The 19,600-nt window shown below is 41.2% G+C and overlaps 1 protein-coding gene across 7 annotated transcripts in view; it reads right to left on the reverse strand.

Moving 5' to 3' along the window:
• Window positions 1-19,600, reverse strand: part of NCK2 (NCK adaptor protein 2) — a 161,164-nt gene that overhangs the window by 47,163 nt on the left and 94,401 nt on the right. For 6 of the 7 annotated variants that reach the window (XM_077814287.1, XM_077814281.1, XM_077814285.1 and 3 more), the window contains one exon: window positions 9,459-9,700. In XM_077814287.1, the coding sequence (XP_077670413.1) occupies window positions 9,459-9,684 (226 nt within the window). In that variant the 5' untranslated portion in view covers window positions 9,685-9,700. Of the gene's footprint in view, window positions 1-9,458; window positions 9,701-15,289; window positions 15,311-19,600 lie in introns of those variants that run through there. The other variant, XM_077814288.1, reaches the window with a different exon arrangement.

Genomic DNA, 19,600 nt, shown 5'->3' on the forward strand with positions numbered 1-19,600 from the left:
CATCCATGAATGGAGGATCCCAGCCATGCTGGCTGGTGATGCTGGAAAGTTGCTTTGGATGAGAAATTATTTAGACAAGAATTTTAGTTTATTAAAGCTAAGTTTAGACTTTTAGAAGCATGTTATACTTTTGTTTCATATGTAACCATTCAGTTTCCAATATTCTTACTCTCTACTCATTTGAGTCTTTGAATCTTTGTTCTTTGTTAATAAACTTATTCTCATTTTTATTACAAATACAGCTCACTGCTGTGTTATCAGGCAGAGTGTGAACTCTCTGTTGAATTAAAAAAGCTGATGTGTATTACTGTTCCCTTTGGGGACAGCAAACTTGCGAGGGCCCAGTGACAGGGCCTGAACACTGCAGGGTTTGGGGGCTTTGGTATACCTTTTGTAACCTTTAAGGCACAATAAGTAGAGCTCTGAGGAGTGTGTTTGAGTGGCAGAGAAGCTGGTGGTGTTTAGGAGCTAACATCCAGCAACCACAGGAAAGACTCCCTCATGCTGGAGGCAAAGGTAATAAGATGACTCGAGGAAGCGTCACACTGTCCACTTAATGTTTGCACGTGACACAACAGGGCCCTGATCTTGACTGAGGCCTTTTGCGCTACCTAAATGAAAACAACCTATCCTTCTTTTACAGATGAGGAACTGAACCCCAGAGAGATTAAAGGTCTCACCCAAGGTGCCAGATAAAAACTCCAAGTGAATTATGACACCAGAAGAAAGATAGAAACAGCAATAATAGAAGGATGTTTCTGCATTTTTACTTTTACTATCATTACACCAAAGAAGCATTAACAACCTTGAGCTGAGGTTTCTTGACAGTGCTATCAGCTAATCTTAACCTAAATAAATTTTGACATCCTGAATAAGGAGATAAATTTATTTAATTTTAAAGTTCAAAGGCTGACCAGATCTGAGATGTACATGCACACACACTGTAATAAAATTTGAGTCTTCATGGCTACCACGGTGTAGCTCCAGAAACTGAAACAAATGCGAGGAAAAGAAAGCAATATTTCAAAAAGGAAGCTTTTAAAAAGGATTCCTCTACTAAAGGTAATAAATATTTTACTAATACAAAATAAACAGAAAATTCAGTTGTCCAATGATTATTTATTGTTCTAAATTTGAAGACTAAATTCAATCATTAAATTATAAAACAAAGGGATTTTAATTCAGCTTTAAGTAAAAATCTCAAAGCAACTTTAACTATGAAGTTGTAACAGAAGTCTTCAAAAGAAATCACTAACAAACGATAAACTGGTCCGTTCACTGGCCTCGGCAAGTGTCCTTTATCCTATAAAACAGATCTACACACACTGTGTTGGTGCTTTTATTTTACATTAGATTTTATTCACAGTTTACCTGAGAAAGAGGCATTTCATCTCTGTGGTATATTTATAGCAACAAGCTGTTCCTAAAACCTCGTAGTACAAAGATATTTATATTAAATTAATAGAAGTCATATGATTTATTTATATTATAACTCTTTGATCTGGAACTGACTTCTCATACATTGTACAGGACCTAGCTCATTTTGGTGCTACTGTAACAACAAAAACAATTAATTCAGTTGTGTTCTTGCTAAAAACATGGATCAAACCACTTGGACTTCTCAGTTTATTCAATTTTACAGTATTTTACTGTAATTCTAAATATTCTACAGAAGTCTTCAAAAACATATAGTAAATTATGATTTATAACTAATTGTTCTGCTCAGACTTACAGGGGCAAATCCTTTAAGTGGTAGGGTAGGAGTTAGATTTCACATATTAATAAGATATACTTCACACAAGGACTACAATACAGTACATGTAATTATAAATTGACATATGTGAGTAAATTCTGTTCCATTTGCCCCCTCGCACTGAAGTTCACTGGCATGGTGCTATACAGCAATTTTGCTTTCAGTACTGCTTTGAACATTTCATATATGATCAGATCAAGGGGCTATCAGCTGCATCTGGCAAAGCAAGGTACAGAGAGGGTGTTTCTATGAAGCATTTTGAAAACCAAGATTAGTTTTCTCCTCAAATTCCTGAAAGTAATTGCTAATCTGGAAGCTCTTTCTCACCCTTCAACAGCACCCCTACAATGGCACTTGTGCTAGTACCCACCACAATGCTTTATTATACATTTCTCTACCTTCAAGTTTCCTGCTTCAGGCAATAAATGAGTACCATGATATTTTTTTTTCATTAACTGGCTCACTACAGTTTCAGATTATTTTCCTTGGCTTTTTGCAGAAACTTTTCTTTAGAAATTGTAATGTCTTCATTTTCTTTGTGAGAAAATGTTCTTTAGCCCATTTCTCAGTAACCTACTATTTTATTGAACACATTTTATTTTTATGAAAATGCAGTTAACTTTATAGGCTTGGATTAGGCCCATAATGCTAGGTTTGTGACTATTTTACAAACGCAAATATTTTATCTGATCATATATAAGGCATAAATGAAATTTACTCAAAGAAAATAAAACAAGATGTATACACTGAGTTCCCTTTCAAGTTCTTTTATTTTGGATATGGGACTCAGTACCCATACTAAGTAAACAGCAGTTTACCACAAAATCTTGATTACCTGCTTTACGTAGTTGGAGTAACACTACAATAGCATCAATCACTCCTCTCTAGATGTGATCTCATATACTCTCTAATAGAACTTGTAGAGTGGGAACAGCCAGCTGTTGTTCTTCCCCAAAATCCTTCATCTGAGGAGTCAAACAGGGATCTATCCCATCTCCTCTCCGTTTCAGTATATGAGATCACATGGAGAGGTAACGAGACATTGTGGGCTGTCTCTCAACATTATGTTAATGATATCCTGCTGTATTAATATTTTCTATAGATACAGCCAATGCTATAAAGTTGGCTAAGGTCTGCAAGAGAACAAGAATAGCTAGCTGGAAAAAAAATCTAGGCAAGACTGATGTGATGTTGATCATGAGAGAGAAAAGTTTCAATGACTAGTGAAGACACTTAAATCCTACCATTGAAGGAAATTGCCACTATTCAAAGTGGTACAAACCCTGGACTCATCCCTAATGCTGCATGGCTGCATTAGGGATGTAGTAATATGACAAGAAATGCCTTCTTCCATCTTTAAATTGCTAGGAGACTTCACCCCTTCTCTTTGAATTAGAATCTGACGACGATGATCTACTTTCATCATCACCAGACTGGATTATTTTAACTTTGTGTGTTTAGAGCTGAAGGTGGAAGCAACGTAGAGGTTCCAGATTTGTAGAATGTAGCAGATTACTCGTTCTGCCGAAGAGACAACATGAGCACATTATCCTTGCTCTCCAATTCCTAAGTTGGTTCCTATCTACTTGTGTTGACACTGGAAGGTCTTGATCCTTCAACTCTACCAATGACCCACCAAGACAATCATACTTCTCTTGGATAATGCAGTTACAAAAATCAGGATTCAGAGTAACAGCAGGATGAAATGCAAGAGCCAGAGATAAAGTATTCTTTTTTTGGGGGGGGGGGGAGGGAGGGAAACGCACAGGCCAGCGCTGGCTGCAGAATGAGCTACTAAGTAACATTTGACTAGCCTACAGTCTGGTCAATTTTAGTGATAAAAGATGCTCGTTTTACTGCTCTCACCACAGCTGCTAGCAAAATATGATGGTAATACCTTACATATCTTGGTGGGTCAGGGATACAGATGTGGTTACTGATGTATCTGGAAGTTGACCCATTGACAGCATACACACACTGACAAAAACAACATATACATACATACCCACCTACAGGAAAATCACACACAGTAAGCAAACTCTCCATAGAATCTGGTAAGGATAAAATCCAGAATAGCCCTGGCTTTAGTATATCCTTTACTCGATGGATTTATAGTTTACTTTACTTCCAGTTGTTAATGAGTGATGGGTTTTTGGTCCATACTATACAGGAGGTCCAAACTATATAATCATAATGGTTCAGAGTGTCCTTAAAATCTACGCCAAAAATTAATAAAAAGCATAATTTCTCCTTCAGCGATGTGATCCTTGGAGGAACATTAGATCTTATTCATAGTTCATTTGAGAAAGAGACATTTAATCTGTGTGGTAGATTTATAGCAACAAACTGAAACATGAAAAATTGTGTTCTGATGGGGCACTTCAGTTTGGGTGACATACTGGAGATCTCATGCAGCTAGTGGTAAAACATCATTAAAGTTTCTGAAAATGATAGATAATTTTCTAACACTAAAGATATTGCCCCCAACCTGAGGCAACTCTATTTCCAAATTCATTATAATGGATAAAGACATAATCAATCACTGGAATGGAAGTTGTTGGATGCCTAGTGAGCAGTGATCATGACCTAATTACATTCAATATGGGCAAACAGAAGAGAGCCAACCAGTATCTATATAGTTGGTGCTTTAAAAGGGCCAATTTCCCAAAACCAAGGAAAATTATGAGCAAAATTAATTGGGAGGAAAAATTTAGGCAGAAAAATGTGAATGAAAATTGGGAGTTCTTTAAGAGCAGTTATTAGCTGGCTAAAAAGCCATGCTTCTACAATTCAGAAAGAGGACAACTCTGGCTAAAAGACCATCCTGGTTCAGTGGTAAAGTGCAGGGAGCAATTAGAAATAAAACAGTAATGTATAACATATGAAAAACATGTTAATATAAATCAGACATTATGAAGTGCAGAAAATTGATAAAGGAAGCTAAAGACATCAGGGGAACTCCATCAACAATGGAAAAGCTGAGAAATTAATAATGAAGAATTACAGGACAGAAATGTAATTAATATTAATCAACATGATTTTATGGAAAATAGGTTTTTGTCAAACAAATGTGATTTCATTCTTTGATGAGATTATAAATTTGATTGATAAAGATAACTGCATAGATGTAATATACATAAAACCTCAAAGTTACGAACACCAGAGTTATGAACTGACCAGTCAACCACACACCTCATTTGGAACCGGAAGGATATAGTCAGGCAGTAGCAGAGCAACAACAACAACAAAAAAGGCAAATACAGTACAGTTTTAAACGTAAACTACTAAAAAAATAAAGGGAAAGCAGCATTTTTCTTCTTCATAGAAAAGTTTCAAAGCTGTATTAAGTCAATATTCAGTTGTAAACTTTTGAAAGAACAACCATAATGTTTTGTTCAAAGTTACGAACATTTCAGAGTTACGGACAACCTCCATTCCCTAGGTGTTCGTAACTCTGAAGTTTACTGTTCTGAGACTTCTGTAAGGTGTTTAATTTAGTACTGCATGACATTTTGACTAAAAAGTTAGCACTACACAATATCAATAGAGCTCACTTCAAATGGATTAAGAACCGGCTAACTGATGGATCTCGAAAAGTAGTCATTAATGGGGAATCTTGGGGGATTTTCTAGTGGGATTCTGCAGGGACTGGTACTAGGCCTTGACATTACTCAGTATTTTAATGTATGATCTAGAACAGGGGTTCTCAAACTTTATTGCATCACGACAACAAAAAAAACTCCCCTTCTGACAACAAAAATTACTACACAACCCCAGGAGGCGAGGACAGAAGCCTGAGCCCACCCAAGCCCCGGTGCCCTGGGGAGCAGGGCAAAGCCCAAGCCTCCCTGCTCTGGGCAAGGTGGGGCCAAAGCTGAAGCCCAAGGGCTTCAGCCCCAGGCAGGGGGATTGTAACCTGAGCCCTGACACCCAGGACTGAAGCCCTCGGGCTTTGGCCCCGGCCAGTGGGGCTTGGGCTTCAGCCCCAGGCCCCAGCAAGTCTAAGCCAGCCCTGGCAACCCCATTAAAATGGGGTCGTGTCCCACTCTGGGGTCCCGACCTACAGTTTGAGAACCGCGGATCTAGAAGTAAATATTAAAACACTGGTGACAAAATTTGCAGATGACACAGAGTGCTGGAATGGTAAATGATGAGGACAAGACAGTCATAAAGAGCAACCTAGATCACTGGGTAGCCTGAGCCCATTAAAACAGAATATGTTTTAATATAGCTGAAAGCAAAGTTATACATCTAGGACCAACAAGTGCAAACCATAGCTACAAAACTGAACTGTATCCTAGAAAGCAGTGACTTTGAAAAGGATTTGGGGATCACAAGAGACAAGCAATTCAACATGAGTTCCCAGCATGATGTTGTAGCAAAAGGGCTAATGTGATCCTTGGATGTATAAACAGAATTGTGAAGAGCAGGGAGATAATTTTACCTCTTATACTGGAAAATTGTGCTCAGTTCTGGCATCCATATTTTAAAGAGGATGTTGAAAAATTGGAGAGGATGCAGAAAAGAGACACAAAAATGTTTTGAGAGCTAGAGACAATGCTTTACAATGAAACTTAAGGAGCTCAATTTGTTTTGCTTATCAAAAAGAAGACCAAGAGGTGACTTGATCACAATGCATAAGTACCTTCACATGGAGAACATACTGGGTATTAAAGGACATTGCATATATAAGTCCCTGTGTGAGTCATGTTTAAAAAAAACAAAAAACACAACAGTGCCCCAGTTAAGTGTTTTAATTTCACAGATATATACAGCCGCACAGTTCCATCCTTACCGAAACCGCTGAGATTTTTCCAACAGCAGGGAGGAGAAAGTGGGCATCCCTGTTGAGGCCGCAGCTGCTTTATGGGGGTTAGTGGGCTGGTCCCATCCCAGGAAGTTGAGAGGGGAGTAGTGCAGGGCCGGGACAGGGGGTCTCTTACCACATGGTGCTGGTCAGTCCAGTACAGGCTGCCACTGCTACTTGCCTGCCCAGCTAGTGGGGAGAGGAGTCCGCACTGAGCACGCATGGCAATTAGGAGCCCCAGGCCTGGCCTTGCCCCCAGCAGGCCTGAGGGAGACACCACAGGAACTGGAACCAGGATCTGCTGCTTGGAGCACAAGCAGATGTGTGGGGAGGCCCCGAGATGTGAGAGGATGCCCTGACTCAGATTTGGATCAAACACTCCTTCATCCGTCTTCCGGAGCAGGGCTCCCTTACATACCTGGCTAATGCCCCAAGTCATGGATCCTGGTCTCAGTTCCTGCACTGTCTCCCCTAGCCTTGGGAAGGTGGGGTAAGATGGGCCAGATCAGGGGGTTCTAATCACTGTGCTTTGTCAGTGCTGTCCACCTCTCCCTGCTGGTTGGCAGGAAGCAGAAGGAGAGCAAGCTGGGCTCTGATTCCTTCCCCAGGCCAGACTGGGCCGGACCAGACAGACAGCTGCCATGTGGTGAGACACTTCCCTCCCACAAGCAGCCAAATTAGCCCAATTCCCAAGTTAGCAGCCAAATTAGCCCAATTCTCACTTCTACCTCCCCCCACTGTTGGAAAAATCACTGTATTGGGCTAAATCCATGATTTCTGTGCAGAGTGTGAAATCATGGATTTACCAGGGCCTTATGCATATACAATGACAGCTTGCAAAACTTGTAGGAAAAGCTCTGCGAGAAGAGAGAAAAACCCTTTTCTAATGCTGGGTATGGGGTGATAAAAAAACCACAAACAGCAGCCAGTTGCCCCCAAAACCTACACTCTTCAAAAAGCTGAACAGAAGAAATTGATTAGGGAAGGAATGAGCTGGGATGAAGTGGAGAGCCCACTTCACTCCAACTTAGCATGCTCTTCACTGGCGCTCTGCCTTGACTGTGCACAAATTGGCTAATAACAGCTGTTTGTCTGGTAATTGCTTGGGGAGAATGGTTTCATCTTGTTGGGTTTTCCCCTCTTCCTGAAAGTTTAAAACAAGTGAAATATAAAAGGTCTGCCATGGAAAATAGCAGGTTCTCCCACAAGATCTGTACCACAATGAGTGGTGGCGGAGGCGAACTAAGATGCCAAGCCATGAATCAGGAATCTCGAAACAAACTACAGAGTAAGAAGAGATTAGGAAAAGGGTAGGCTGCTGAGGAAGAGCGCACTTAGTTAGTCCTAAATATCTTGGTAACTTTAGGGGTGGAACTACTCACAGCAATGAAGAAAAGCCTGGTCCCAGGACAGACTGGAAATCACTTTAGTCCTCTTAAGAATGCTGATGTTAGATATGAAAGGGTAACAGAGACATAAGGAGGAGCTAAGTGAGCTGTACATAGGTCCATTGAAAGTGTTTTTCAATGGAAAATTGTGTTTTCAACAAAACAAAAACGTTTTTTCAAAAGTGTCTGCTTTCTACACAGAAGATTTTTACTTTGTGTCAAAACACCAAATAACTGAAAACAATATTTTTGCTGAAAGTAAACAAATTTTGATTTGGAAATGCTGTGTTTCCTTATGGGACTTGTAGTTCAGGTGCAGTATGCCTTCATGTTATTCTATGGGCTAGGTTCCCAAGTTGGACTGCCTCTTCCATGATGCACTATAGCAGCTCAATAAGAGGGGAGACACTGGAGGTGCATCATGAAAGATGTAGTCTACAGAGATCCTGGCCCATAAAGGAAAAAAGGCATGAGACAGATGAACTAGAACTCCCATGAAGCACCAAGCTGGCATTTCCAAATTGAAATTTTTGGTTTGCAGTTGACAGTTTTCAGCCCCAAATATGGTTTTTTTTCTGCTGAAAACTCAAAAACTTTACATATGAATTTCAATTAAATCATTTTTTCTCCTGTTTTTGTCAAAGTTTCCAACACAATTCTTTTCCCAACCAGCTCTAGCTTTATAATTGTTTGCACTTTAATCATTACATCCTGAAACATCACTATATTTATAACAGCAAGAATCACTGGTACCATTTGCCTACTTATCCAGCCTTTTTATCTACAGCTATAGGCACTTAACAGTTCAATTAAGGAAAAGTCATAATTACCAAACAGCAGTGAAAGACATTCCAGAAATGAGGAACCAAATTCTGAAAAAGCACAGTAAAACCCTTTCAAGATTTACAGTATTGTACTTAATCCAATTCAGAATGCTTTTTTAGTCAATCTACAAGAGTCACGTATCTGGTGTATTTTGCAAATGAAAGCAAAGAATTTAGTGATGAAAAGATTAAATATGTGCACATTACCTGATTTCCAAATACACCTCCCTAGAAACACAACCTAACTTCTTAAAAATATAAGCATTTATACTTTTCTTTATGTGGCTAATGCATTCTTGTGAGGAACTGATGGGCAGATATAGATAATGGCTGAAATATTCTGATATTCAATTCCATGCTTCCACTTGGACTTGTTTTGAGAATAGAAGAGTTAGAAAATGCTCTTAAGTTAATGAAAAAAATCAAGCGCTACCACTATGAACATGTGGCATCTGAATGAAAAGAAAAAAATGTTTCTTGCTTTATTTAACCTTCACACAGATGAGAGTGAAATCTTTACTGACTACATCAAATATTTTTTTCTGAAACATTCAACACTACTCCTCAATATGAGAACTACAAAATCCCCCAGAGCATTAATTTTTCTAAGACAAATTAGTTTTTAACACCCTAACTTAAAAATCACCGGTTCTATCAGACCCCAGCAAAAGTACCATCAGACTTACCCAATGTGTCTTTTAGATTTTTAACCAGGGAGCCTTTCTTCAAGCTGTTCTTTCGCTCCACGTAATTTGATGGCACATATCCCGTTTTGTTGGCAGCGTTTCTTACCCTCCACCATGTTTTGGAATCATCCAGCAGCCAAAGACGCTCATTCTTCTTGATGTCAAGTTCTTGGTCCTGTTGTGCGGTGTAATCCCACTTTGCTATAACAATAACTTCTTCTGTCATCTTTCATGGAGTCCCTCTGACACAAAACAGTGGAAAAGTTCATTAACACACTATACTTGTATCCCCCTCCATTATTTCAACATGAAATCATGTCATATTACACTCCTTTGGGAAAAAACAGGCATATACAGAAGAAAATGAAAAAAATCATCCCTTTTTGGTTTGCCAAACAATACAATAATCAAACTGACCTTTCTTAAAACTAATATCTTTATTTTATTTTCTCACTAAATTAGGATGTCCTGGGAATAAATTCTAGTCATTGCATGTGTTTAACTTTCTTCTTCTGGAATATTATATAATGTTATTAGACTATAAGAATAGCCACAAAAGTTTCTAAACTTAACATATATAACACATTTAGTCTCTATACACACAATTATAAAATTGTTTCTACATTCTTTAAGATCCTGTTCTTAATGAGAAAACTAGTAGTACAGTCCAAAAAAGATTTTTCCTTTCCATCCTCATTATCACACTTCCTACATTACATCATTCTATAATGACCTTCATTCTAACATGTTCCATACACACATACAAAATACTTAGGTTTAAAAAGAAGAGTGTGGGCTTTTTTTTAAAAAAAGAGGAAGATGTGACATTTTGGGCTAATTAATTACATAATGAATTTGTACTTCAGCAGTGAAAATAGTTACGTTCTTCTAGTCTGTATCATTTTAAATACTTTACTGCTTTTTGAGCCCTTGTTCAATGACCCGGATAAGGGATAGAATATAGCTATGCCATCTTAGAAGCCCTTCTTCCTTTTTGTTCCCTGGAGTGGCATGGCAGGAGGTGTCAGAGGAGAGAGTCAGCAAGTAGGGGGAACACACAGCTCAGGCGCATCTTGCCCCCCCCCCACTCTCTGTCCACTTATTCATGAGGTTTGACAAGACTGGGTGAGTAGCTCCTTCTGTCCACGTATGACTGGAGCTGTAATCTGAATAGCTGTTACTCAATTGAGCAGGGGACGCCTTACTCCCCTTTACTCACATAATGGCTGAGTAAGGTCTAGGAACAATTTAGCCCTATAAAAAGCAAGGAGCTTTCTTTAAAAAAATAATTAAAAAAAGCCTACAAAGCATAAGTTTCAAGAGATAATAAGTACATTAACATTTAAAATGACTAATAAGAGTCTGACTTATTTCATCCTCTCAACAACTCCTTGGTGATCTTTGACTGAAAAGTAACATATGAGATTTCTATATTAAACAGCATCAGCTTTTTGATCTTTCAGGGTTAGTACAGTAGCTGTTTTTGAAAGCTTAAAATCAAATGTGCGGACATCACAAATGTGTTACAATCTGGTAGAAATAGTTTTTAAAATACATTTCAATTCTAAACTCCAAGCACATTTTCTTTATATTATTTGCCTTTAGTACCTTGTTTTTACCAGTACACTATTACAATTGTAATGTGTTACAAACTATTTTAAGAGCTCTTATGTGGCTGTAAGGTAATAAAAGCAATTATTTTGGTGTTTTCTACTCAGCAAATTAAAATATTTGAATTGAGGCTAATTTTGAAAAGTGATTGCAAAAATACTATTTTGGGGGTTTCATGTTAATGGTGGTCTTCATTTCCAGATCCAACTTGTGCAGTACCTACCTACGGTACAAGCTGTGCAAACTCATAGCTGTTGTGACAAAATGAAGGGAAAGTATGAAAAGACAAATATATCTTTAAAAATCAAATAACTTAGAGACCACAAACACTAAGATGTCCTAAAGATGACTATATGATTATAGCATGATGCCATTACAGAACTGAGTTATGGTTGTCTGGGTATTGGATACTGCTGATCCATTCTTCCAACTAAAAAAGACAAAGCAAGCTGACTCTCACCTGAAAACAATGGACAGGACAAATATTTGTAGCTAACATAGAAGTCATGGCATGAATTTTTTTCTGAAATACTGAAAGAGTTCAGAGGTTTGTCTACATCCTCATTTTTCAGGACAGGAGCACAGGACACAGAGTAGCATGCAGCAGCTAGAATCATAGAATATTAGGGTTGGAAGAGACCTCAGGAGGTCATCTAGTTCAATCCCCTGCTCAACCCCAAATAAATCATCCCAGTCAGGGCTTTGTCAAGCTGGGCCTTAAAAACCGCTAAGAATGGAGATTCCACCACCTTCCTAGGTAACTCATTCCAGTGCTTCAACACTCTCCTAGTGAAATTGTATTTCTGAATATCCAACCTAGAACTCCCCCACTGCAACTTGAGACCATTGCTTCTTGTTCTGTCATAGAATCATAGAATCATAGAATATCAGGGTTGGAAGGGACCCCTGAAGGTCATCTAGTCCAACCCCCTGCTCGAAGCAGGACCAATTCCCAGTTAAATCATCCCAGCCAGGGCTTTGACAAGCCTGACCTTAAAAACTTCCAAGGAAGGAGATTCCACCACCTCCCTAGGCATCTGCCACCACTGAGAACAGCCAAGCCCCATCCTCTTTGGAACCCCCCTTCAGGTAAGTGAAGGCTGCTATCAAATCTCCCCCACCCCAATCTTCTCTTCTGCAGACTAAATAACCCCAGTTCCCTAAGCCTCTCCTCGTAAGTCATGTGCCCCACCCCCTAAGAATTTTTGTTGCCCTCCGCTGGACTCTCTCCAATTTGTCCACATCCCTTCTGTAGTGGGGGGACTAAAACTGGATGCTATACTCCAGGGGTGCCTCACCAGTGCCGAATAGAGGGGAATAATCACTTCCCTCCATCTGCTGGCAATGCTCCTACTAATGCAGCCCAATATGCCGTTAGCCTTCTCGGCAACGAGGGCAGACTGCTCACTCACATCCAGCTTCTCGTCCACTGTAATCCCCAGCTAGAGATGAGATGGTTTGAACATGAGTCTATATAATTATTTTTAATGAATTTTAAACAATTAGTTACAGACAATAAGTGGGGTCTTTACAATTCACAATAGCTGCAGCCTGTTGGAGGAAGAATAAGGAATAGGTGGTATTAAGATCCTTTGAAAACTGAATTTTTAAAATCATTTTACCCCTCTGATAATGACAGACATAGTACATTTTTGAGCTTTTGAACCAAGTTCCTGATAAACTGACATCTCTGCCTTCAGTTCATATAAAATGGACAAACACTTCACAGATCAATAACATGATGGAGCCATAGGGAGATTGTAGTTGATCCCATTCCAGTTGTTGGTGCTGTCAATACAATCTCTCTCCAGTTTAGATTGGTTTATTTTATTTTCAGCGATTGTGAACTAGGACAGCCAATTCTCACTACTCCAGTGGATATGCAAAACATAAAGAAAGTTACTAAAACGCTACTAGTGAGGTTAATTGACGGTATGGTTGTGCTGAGGAGCAGCAATTACGAGGTTTGGGGGTTTGGTAGAGGTTAGCTTACACCTAAAGGAAGGTTAAAATCGAATTAGTCACCTACCTGAAAGATTATAAGTCTTTTACATAAACAAAAAATGTTAAGACAAAGATTCTCTTTACTGAGATCTGCCACATTTGACATCAGGTGTCAAGAACAGCAGCCTTGCGCTCTCACTGATATAGAAGAGGCAGCTGTGTGAACCTTGCTTTTTTGTGATAAGGGTTACCTTAAGAAACAGTGGTCTACCATATTTAATGCTAGGGAGTAGATTCCTGGATCTAGGTGAGCACTGGTGAACACAGGACACGGAGGGCCTAGAAGAGGGCAGCTAAATTTTTTATTCCTCTCTTTGTGGGGATGACCAGAGGGCTGAACTGGCTCACTGCATAATTTAGAGCAGCCGAAGTACTGATCTAGATTCTCTTTAGCTACAAAGATTCCCTCTTGCCACCTGGCCACACCCAGGAATGCACCTTATGTCCAGGGGAAGAGCAAATGTAAAGATGACACTGACAACTCTAAAACATTACCAAGGGATTCCTCTAAATCAAGGAGTTCCCAGCAGCCTTGTTAGGGCAGTTTTGATCTTTTTGTGCTATCAGAACAGTGAAAGAGGAAGGGAACCATGGTCCAGGATCTGGCATTAGATGTTAAAAAAGGTAGCTGTCCTAATGTAGAATTGGCCAAAATGTCAAGTCATGTTCAGAATGAGACCATTGCACTATATGGCTTTATAAAGATGCAGAGAAGGCAAGCCTACAACCACTATAATGACTTGCCCACATAGGACATGATTCAACAAGGTATTTAAGCTTGTACCTAACTTTGAGTATGTGAGTTGTCCCACTGAAGTCAATGGAACTACTCATGCACTTGAAGTTAAGCATGTGCTTAAAAATCTTGTTGAAATGGATTTACGTAAGTGAAAAAGAAGAGGGAGGGAAAAGGAATACAGCACAGAAAGATATAAAACTGCACTACTGGGGGGCACAAAAAAGTGGAAAATTAGTTTTAGAAGAAAGAGGAGCTGCACTTTTCAGAAAGGGTCAAAGAGGACACAAGTGGCACTTCTACATTCATAAGTTTAATTATTACAAACGTTTGATAGACTGGGATGAGGAACTAAAGTTAATTACAGTAACATCCGTAGTCTATGTCACTAAACTGGGAATAAGGAAATCTGGATTCTCTTAGGGCTGATCTACAGTAGAAAATTAGAGTGACCCAAAAAATCCACATCTCTGAGCAACGTAGTAAAGACAAGCTAAGTCCCAGTGTAGAAAGCGCTCTTGGGGAGGTGGATTACATATGCTGATGGGAGAATCGTTCCCATCGGCATAGATAGTTTCTACATGGAAGTGAAACAGTGGCGCAGCTGCAGTGCTGCAACTGTGTTGCTGTAGAATTTCTAACCTAGATAAACTCTTAATCTCGGCAACACACTATATTTAAGCAAGTCAGTCTCTCTGGGTGAAATCTTGTCCCCACTGAAAACAACAAGATTTTTGCCAATGACTTCAGTAGAGCCAGGTTTTTAGTGTTTGTCTCGATATTCCGATTTGTACCTCACAAGGGAGCTGAGAGAGGGAGGTTATTTACCAGTAACTGGGCAGCGGGGAAGGAGGGGAGGGACACACGTGGTGAGCAACGGCAGGGGGCTGAGTGAGGAGGAGGGGAGGAAGGAGTGGAGGGACACATGTAGCGAGCGACGGGCAGGGGCGCTGAGTGGGGAGGAGGGGAAAAGGAGAGGAGGGACACACAAGGCAAGCGGTGGCAGGGGGGCCAAGCGAGGAGGAGAGAGGAAGGGGAGATGGGGCATATGCAACGAATGGTGGGGGGGTGGGGCGAGTGGGTGTGGAGTGTGGGCAGGGCCATGGGCAGAAGAGGCAGGATGGGGAGCTAGCCGTCTTGAGGGGAAGCTTCACCCGCTGCCCATGGGAGGGGATGACTGCCAGAGGCGTGACCACATGGAACTTTGGTTTGTGGATATACCGACTGAGGTGTGTGAGGTCTAGAATTGGCTTCCATCCTCCCTTCTTCTTGGTAACCAAGAAGTAATTAGAGTACACCCTGTGCCCTGTAGATGCATGGGGATTGGCTTCACCGCCCTGCTCGGTATAAGGGAATCCACCTCCAGAACAATGGTACTGTTGTGGGAGTGGTTCCCAGAGTAGAATCTGGGTAAGGAATATTTTAGAGGCAGTGCCATAAATTCAATGGTGTAGCCGCGTCAAAAACATTGAGGACCCACTTGTCTGTTGTGATCGAGTGCCAGGTTGGCAAGGAGAGTTGGAGGAGGCCCCCCATCTGGGACAGTGAATTGAGGTGTTGGGTTGTGAAGTGGTTGATGGCTCTCTAGTGGTGGTCAGAAATACCGTTTATGAGCCGACTGAGGTTGATGTGTGGAGGGTTGCAGTGGAGTGATAGGTGGGTGGGCTCTGTGGGTTTTATCCTGTTTCTGTGGGGGCTCATAGGTGTGCTTCTGGTGGAATTGAGAGGTTCTGTAACAACGTGTGGAAGATGGACGATAATACTTGCGTTTTGGTGCCAACGTAAAATATACCTAAGGTCCATAACGTGTCCCTGGTGTCCTTTAGTGAGTGTAGAGACTCGTCCGTCTTTTGACTGAAAAGGTGTGATTTATTGAAGGGAAGATCTTCAGCTGCGTTTTGAACTTCCCTGGGGAAACCTGAGGAGTGCAGCCAAGATTCCCTCCTCATGATGATTCCCGTGGCCAAAGTATGCAAGGATGTACCTGTAGCATCAACTGCTTCCTGCAGTATAGACCTTGCAAGTAATTTGCCTTCCTTTAGAGCAGCCAGATTTCAGTATGATCTTGTTTAGGCCGCTTGTCAAGGAACTTGGGCATCTGCTCATAATGTAAGAAATCATATTTGGCAATTGAGCCAAATAGTTCAAGATCTGGAATTGCAGTCCAACTGAAGAGAAGATTTTTTGGCCCATAAGGTCCAATCTATTATCAGGTGGAGTAGAAAGTGGATGCTGCTGTTCCCCTTGCTCCGTAGCAGCCTGAAGAACTAGGGAGTTAGGCAAGAGTAGGAGAATAGGAATTCAGACTGCTTAGTTTGGACATAATACCATTTCTCCACCCCTTTTGAGGTGGGAGCACATGTGGCAGGGGTGTGCCACACTATTCGTGTCAGTTGGAAATGTCCTCATTGGCTACTCTAGTTGCTACCGATGAATGTAAAATGTCTAATATGTGGCACTATTTATCCTGCACCTCCTCTAGTGATATTTCTAGAGTGTGGGCTATTCTACGCAGCAGCTCCTGAAATTGGTGATAATTGTCTTTTAGCGAGCAGGGTGTTGACACCTTGGGCTTGTTCGGGGACAATGATCAGGATCCTTCCAGCTCTGAGGATACCAACGGGTATAGGCTGATCAGGGCATCATCCAATCCTAGTTCTGAGTGTGTTCTCAGTAAGAGGCAGAGTATCGGCACTGGGGATTCCCCCTGTACTGAACGGGATGGTACTGATGGTGAATATTGGGCCCATGAGTTCCAATATGGCCAACCCTGGCTGATCCTGCTGTTGTACTTGTGGTGCCAAGGAGCCGGATACTAATGTCCTCATTTGTGAGAAGAGAGGGTATTGTCACGGTGTCGGCTGGACTTTATGATGGCTTTGCCTCCGGAGAGGGGGTAGCAGCTTAAATGGAGTGACCGATTCCCTCTGCTTCTGAGAAGGAATCAGAGTCCAACAACTCTGGCTGTGTGGACAGAGAGGGTGGTACTGTATGGACACGTCCCGCTGGCAGCAAATCCGGTGCCGGGGACTGAGATTTCAGTGTAGGATGTGGTACCTGTGCCTGTGGAGACTGTCCCAGTTGCAGCACAAACCGCTCGAGCGGTTCTGCATTAGTGCTGAGTCTACTTTGAGTCCAGGTGACTGAAATTGCAGCTGGTGCTGCAGTCAGTAAAGTCACTTGCATCGGTACCCACAGTGCCCCAGACACCGACTGTGTTGGCTGCAAGCGTTGTGGGTCTGAACTGTGGACCAATGCATCTGGAAAACATCGAGATTTCTTATCGCCTTTGTGAGCCCTTGAAATGCCCTTCTTGGTCAGTAGTCCTCTCTTGGGCATGGAGCAAGACGTATTGCCATACTTCCATGCATGCTTCTGTGGCTCATGGCTAGGCCCCAATGTGGGATCCGTAGCACTGGTACCAGCAGAGTTGGACTGTGTCTCCACAGTAGGAGGTGCACTCTTGGATTATTCTGGTTGGTGTACGCGGGGGATCCCCCAGCCAGAGTCCAACTGTGGCCCCTCAGTGACCTCCAGGAAGTGCTTTTTTAAACGGAAGACTCTGCCTTCCCATGTATGGGCTGGGAAGGAGAGGCAGAATGCGCACCTGGAAGTAGGGTAGGCTTCCCCCAAACAGAAAAGACAGTGTTGGGGCTCGTCGTTGAGGAAGAACAAGCAAGGACAGGAAGAGCAGATCTTGAATTCTGGCCTCTTCTACATACTCCAGTACCCAGACCAGGGTTCTGTGGGGAGGGAGAGAAGAAAAACGCCAAAGTGGCATCTGTTTGCAAATTAAAAAAAAACAAACAAGAAAGTGTTTAAAATAAAACAAGAAAGTGCTTAGTAGAAGGGGAACTATAGGAGCAATGTCCCCAGTCCAGAGAACCTGTAGAACTTTCAGAAACAAGAAATCCCACAAATTCTTTCAGAAACAGCATAAGACTTAAAAATACTGAGCTAAGTGAGAAATACAATGATTTTCAGCAAAATATGTCACCAAGGACAAAAAGATAGCTGGAGCTCCAACTCGGACTATGCATGCAGTGAGAAGGAACTGGAGACGTGATCGGTCCGCCCTGCCCTTTATCACCTCAGGCGAAACCATGAGGTAGTGCAAAGGCGCCTGCGCAGACTGATGGACACTACTTTCAAAAGCTCCGGCTTCGAGCAGATGCACATTACCCTCAGTGGAATACAACAGGGACCATAACTCGAAGAAGGAGGTAATTCTATTAATGTATGTGAGGTTTTCACATACTGAGAGGTGCTATATAACAGACTATAAATGAAAGAACTAAGTTGGGGAGGTTGCATCTGGGGGAGAACCCAACCAGCAAAGTTTCAAGGGAATTAAACATCCATCCAAAGCATCAGTGTCCTTTGAAAATCTGCTATGTATATTATATATTTTTAAACAATCCAGTCAAGTGCAAAAGAGTCCAACAGCAATGTTAATGAGACTCCCTCACACCAGGAAAATCTTTGGCTGGGACCTAAGTTCCCTGTAAACTTCATGGCCACGCTCAGGGAGCCCAACTGGCCAGGAGAGGGGCCCCAATCCTGCAGGCCCAGTCCCGGAACTGCCACAGTGTCACACATCACCGCCATATTGATGCACATAAAATTCATTCTGCACATGTGTGGGAAAAATTAGAGGGAACACTGGCTGTGACAACTGCTTTCTGGCCTCTTTATACTGCCAAAGCAACACAAAGGGGCTGGATCAAAGTAAAGAATCTGGCCCCTGATCACCTTATGGCTGGTTGATGTACCGGGGGTGGGGGTGTCAAATGAACTCACTTTCTAGAAGACTTCAATGAAGCACATATTTGGAAATGCTTATTTAACTAAAAAAATAACTGCAAACACAGCTGTCAATTTATGCACGGAATTTAGCCGTTTCTCACCATGTGAATATTAAGGATGCTTTACTTTGCAATATGGGTTCAGCTTTGTTTTTAGCTTTATTAGTGCAACAGATGGGTGGTTATTTGTTTTTCTTACATATGTTACTCCAACTAGAGTTTCCATAAAATATTCCCTATGTTCACAGACATTCTGCATACTAGCTATGACAGAGATCAGGCTGCCCCAGTCTCCACTCCCTCCCCCCAGACGGCTGGCTTTCCCTAGAATGCTATATTCTAAGCTAATTTTTATTGTATTTGCCACAACTTCATAACTTGCTATTACACTTCATTAAGCCATAGACTACTTGTAGTCTACGAAGTACATATTTAAAAAAAAAAAAAAATCTTGCTCACCAGGGAGGGATTTTTGGAGCTCACTCGTCTCTAGTTGTAGCTTTTGTAAATAAGTTAAACATTTTAGCAGTTTTAAAAATAAAGCATTTTAATGGCTCTACTAAGCCTCACCTACATCTCATCTATGACAATATTGGAAATATGTTTACCACACTCCTACATTTCAATCAAACTGGAAGTTCGAAGATAGAATCCTTGCAACTGGGTTAAAGACCTGAGTTCGAGTCAGTTATTGAACACAGTCAGATTCTAACTATCATACAATTTTTAGCAGAGTTTTAATGGGGTTCTGACTCAGTTATAATAGCAGTGTAGACAGGAGCTTAGAATCAGCGTTGTAAAGGAAAGATAGATTACTTGCTGGGAATGGAGGTTATTCAAATATATTTCCTCTACAAACCTATACTATTCGACATGCAATGTGTGTTTCTGGATATTAACCAGCAGCTGAAGTAGAAATGAATGAGAGAATGAGGACTGCCTGACTAAAGAAAGACTAATCTCATCATCAAACTGAGATGGTAATA

This window comes from Eretmochelys imbricata, chromosome 1, assembly GCF_965152235.1.
Source record: "Eretmochelys imbricata isolate rEreImb1 chromosome 1, rEreImb1.hap1, whole genome shotgun sequence".
NCBI lineage: Eukaryota > Metazoa > Chordata > Testudines > Cheloniidae > Eretmochelys > Eretmochelys imbricata.